This window comes from Buceros rhinoceros, unplaced genomic scaffold (genome assembly GCF_000710305.1).
Source record: "Buceros rhinoceros silvestris isolate BGI_N320 unplaced genomic scaffold, ASM71030v1 scaffold17173, whole genome shotgun sequence".
NCBI classification, from domain to species: Eukaryota; Metazoa; Chordata; class Aves; order Bucerotiformes; family Bucerotidae; genus Buceros; species Buceros rhinoceros.
In genome coordinates this window covers 66,001-69,999 of record NW_010404392.1, presented here as the reverse complement: position 1 = coordinate 69,999, position 3,999 = coordinate 66,001, and the positions used below count along the sequence as shown (strand labels likewise).

At 39.9% G+C, this 3,999-nt stretch overlaps 1 protein-coding gene across 1 annotated transcript in view; it reads left to right on the top strand.

Moving 5' to 3' along the window:
* Nucleotides 1-604: 604 nt before the first annotated feature.
* The window catches only part of LOC104491031 (probable C-mannosyltransferase DPY19L1), a 40,274-nt gene continuing 36,879 nt past the window's right edge, over nucleotides 605-3,999 (top strand). Inside the window, exon 1 of the mRNA XM_010133386.1 lies at nucleotides 605-672. Coding sequence (XP_010131688.1) covers nucleotides 651-672 — 22 coding nt within the window. The 5' untranslated portion in view covers nucleotides 605-650. The remainder of the gene's footprint in view (nucleotides 673-3,999) is intronic.

Sequence of the window (3,999 nt, the reverse complement as noted above, 5' to 3'; positions counted from 1 at the left end):
CCGTGCCCGTCCTCCAGCCTGCCATGGCGGGAGGAGGGTAAAAACAACTGACAAGAGCCGCGTTGTTACCGGCGAGGGGACGGGAAAGGGCTTTTTACCAGTTTGTCATCTTCGGGGGAGAAATGAGCAAACGTGCTGTTTGTGTCATGAACTCTTGTGTCTGTAATCGCGTTGACTGTCTCAGCTTGTAGCGTTGGCATGACCAGCTGATTTCCTGACCACGCTTTGCTGAAAGGATGCAGGGTTGCTTATTCTTTAAAGTGCTGACTTGCTGTTTGAGCAAATTCCTCGGTGACGCGTCTGTGCAGAAATCCTCTTTTGACAAGCGATTTTGTAAAAGTTATTTTGGGAATTAAAAACCCAATGATTTGTGTTGCCACCTTAATAGTCTATCTCTGATGTTTAATAGTCACCTTAATAGAATGGCTGTGGTGTTTAAACCCTCTGTGTGTAGTTACTAACTTGCTGCATGAAATTTCAGCCTTTTTTGAAGTCTAGTCAGGTTTTTTACAGAAAACTAGTGCTGCAGAGTTCCAACAGACTCCCTTTTACAGAGCCTGTTCTTAATTGATGCTCAAGCTATTTGTTTTCTTTTGACAGCATTTGTCATCGATGACAGAAAGGCCTTCAACGTAAAAGCTGATAGCAAGATGTGGCTCACTTTGCTTCTGGGTAAGTAGAAAATTTTGGGGAAAATACTCTTCCTTTTACCTGTCTTGCTCTGGAATTGTAAACTGCGTCAAAGAGTGGAAGAACATACAGCTGTAAGGGAATGTAAATTCAGATATTATTATATTTGGGAATACTTTGGAGTAAATAATAAAACGGCTAATGGCCAAAGTCTTGGAACAAGCACCTGAAAGTATTTGCAAAATGAAATAAGGAAACCATTCCTAAAGTTAACAGACGTTAAAAAATAGCGAGGCTGTCAGATGAGCAATTAGATATACTCCAGGTATTCCATTAAAAGACTGTCAGGGTATTCCAAAGATGCTGGTGCTATTAATCACACCACCGGCAGCGCTGGTGCCAAAGGGAGTTTCTTCAGTTTGATGGATTACATTGCAAAGTAGTAGCAGGGAACCAACCCTGAGCTTACAGACTAATTGATGAGGGAACCGGGCCTGAATTGCTTTGCTTACCTCTTGTTTATTCAGCGTTTCCTAGACTCATAGTTACTTAACTGACGCAGAAACGCTAAACTGATGATCAAAATAGAGAAGGGATTTCCTTTGCAGAAGAGCAGATTAGGTAGGGAGCTTTATAATTTCTGCAGTTTGAATTTGGTTGTGAAACCCCGATAATCAGTTGAATACTTCAGGGAGCTGTTTGTATTCTTCATAGGAGTAAACCCTTAGTAGTGAAGCATACAAGAGCATGCAGTGTTTGCTGTAGCAAAGAACGAACGTATACTAAATATGAACTAGTGCAGGTTTTGTTAGTGGTATTTGAATTTTTGTTGTTGTTTTGCTTAAGCATTAAGGTCCGGATTTTAAAACCAGAGGCTCAGGTTGAGCTAGTTTTGTTATAGGGTGTAGATTTTTTTTTCTTTTAAGAATCATCTTAAATTTACGTGCAGCAATAAAGTTGTCAGATACACACTCTTAGACAACACTTTCTATGTTGGGATTTTTTTTTAACTGAGGCCGTGTTCTTGAAACTATCCTCTGTAGCTCACACAGAATGCCCCAAGGAAACACCTTGACTAGGCTGCAGAAGTAGTCAACACTTTCAGCTTCCTCACCATTCCCACTTGTGCTGTATTCCTGCCTGGTCCCTTTGGGGATAGGTACAAAGTATTCAGCAGTTTCTCGTTCTTTTCTCATCCTGTTGCATTACAGTATCTCGGTTATTTGTTGATTTCTTGGTAAATGAGTTCTGTATATTATGGCTTTATTCTTCGGTATTTAATTCCTAGAATTAGAATGCTTTTTGTGTGCCACTCGTGCTGCTTTTCTTAGAACAGAGCACGGGCAAAAATAGGAAATATGAAGAATAAACTATGAGATTTTACATAATAGCCCTAGTCTGCAAAAATCTGATCATAAGCTTTGCTTTTCGGGCTTCTTAGATTGGATGAGAAAATGACATCTGCAAGTTTAAGCACATAGTAGCTGCGTGAGTCTTAGTAGCATGCGGACTGTAGTATTCCTCTCCTGTCCTCTCCTCCATTCCCTCCCCAGTAGGACATTATTGGGATCAAAGGATGGTAATTACAGAGAGCTGATCTGCATGTTTTCCATCAGAAACTGGTTTAATGTAAGTCTGGATGCAGTCTGTTGAAAAATGCTGATTTGGACTCATAGTGGGAGTCTGAATTAGGCACATTGTCCCTCGAAATGTGAGTAATTAACATGAATTGCTGGGTGATTATAAAAGGTCTTCATTTTATACTTGTAATAGAGCGATATTGTGAAGTTTTAGTCAAATTTGTATTAAATTGTCCAGAATAGCTGTGAATGTATTTACACTTAATGTGTTGACTTTAAATAAAACCGAAGGGAAAAATCGGATTTAAATATATTGTTTTCTCTATGAAATAAGTGGTATGTTTGAATTGGAAATGTAATTTCCATATTAATAGATAATTAATTTGGAGCGGTAAAATACTGCATATTTGGCTTATTTGGAACCCCATCAATTTGAGATCATGAACGGTACTGGCAACTAATGTGCATTTATTTTGACTTCACTGTATGTTCTTACCTAACATGAAATCTGTCTTAAAACTGGTATTTTTTTCTGGTTGGGGTGTGTGTGTATATGTAAATATGTTTTGGCATCTGATCTTATTGGGAAACTTAGCAATATCGCTGAGAAATAAATCAGGCCTTGTGCAAATGTGATACTCTAAGTAATAGCCAAGAAAGGTACAGACAGCTCGGTTTCTTCCCACACAAGTACTGCAAAACGGGGTTCTTCATGGAACGTGGTTTGCTGTGTTGCTGATACAGCTGATGTGCTTACCTGAAATTCCATCCCATGTCCACATCTGCTTTTCTGAGAGGGGAGTTTGCAGCTCTCTGTGAGAACTAGCGTAAATGGCCTTAGTGTTTTTTTTTTTAAATCTGTTTAGCTCCTGAAACTTTTCTAAGATGTTAAAGTCCACTTCATGTGAACTATACTGCGCAATCCTCTGGTGAATTTTTTTGTCTAGGGAGTATATGTAAAGTTTTAAAAGAAAGCTTGTGTTACTCATTTTGTGACCGAAATCTATGCTTCTCTTTGAGAAAACTACTTTAGTGACTCAAGTGGAGCTGAAAAACTCTTAAGGAAGTTTCAGTGTGGTATTTTACGTCCTCAACTACTATATGAAATACGTAACGAGGAGAATTTTAAATTATAAGGGCAAGTAGTTTAGAAATTTTTTTTCCCCTTAGGTAATCCTTTGGTTTTTTTCCCCTTAGGTAATCCTTTGGTTTTTTTCCCCTTAGGTAATCCTTTATTTTTCTTTTCCCCTTGTTTTACCCAGTTTCATCTCACACATTTTTATATACAAAAAAGGAGTATTGAAATTAAGGTTCATAAATGCAGTTAGTTGCATTGTGACCTGTGGTGACAGTGATAACAAGTACTGACAGCAGCGTTGTGATGGCAACAATAACGCTATATTACAGCAGCCTTGTGTTGGAGGGACGTGTGGTTTGGGAATATACGCTGGGGCACAAGTTCAGTCCGCTCCTCTTCGGCATACATTTAGTGGTTTTGCAGAGGTGTTTTTCTTTCTCTCGCCCTTGCTGCTTTCTGCAAACAGACCGTCGTACGCATGCAGCGTGCAGCCTGAACACAGGCACTTTCACTAACTCTCCAAGTATATTCTGCAGGCATTTGATGTGTATTTTACCCATGTGCAAGCAACCTGGCCCATCCCAGGTTGCCAAAGAAGCGAGGACTGTGCCAGGATGGGTGCTGTGAGCTGGAGGTGTGAGCACATCAGCACTCTGGAGAGGGATACGGGGCTCAGCACCTCCTTGGCTCCAGCCGGTTGTCCTCTCCTCT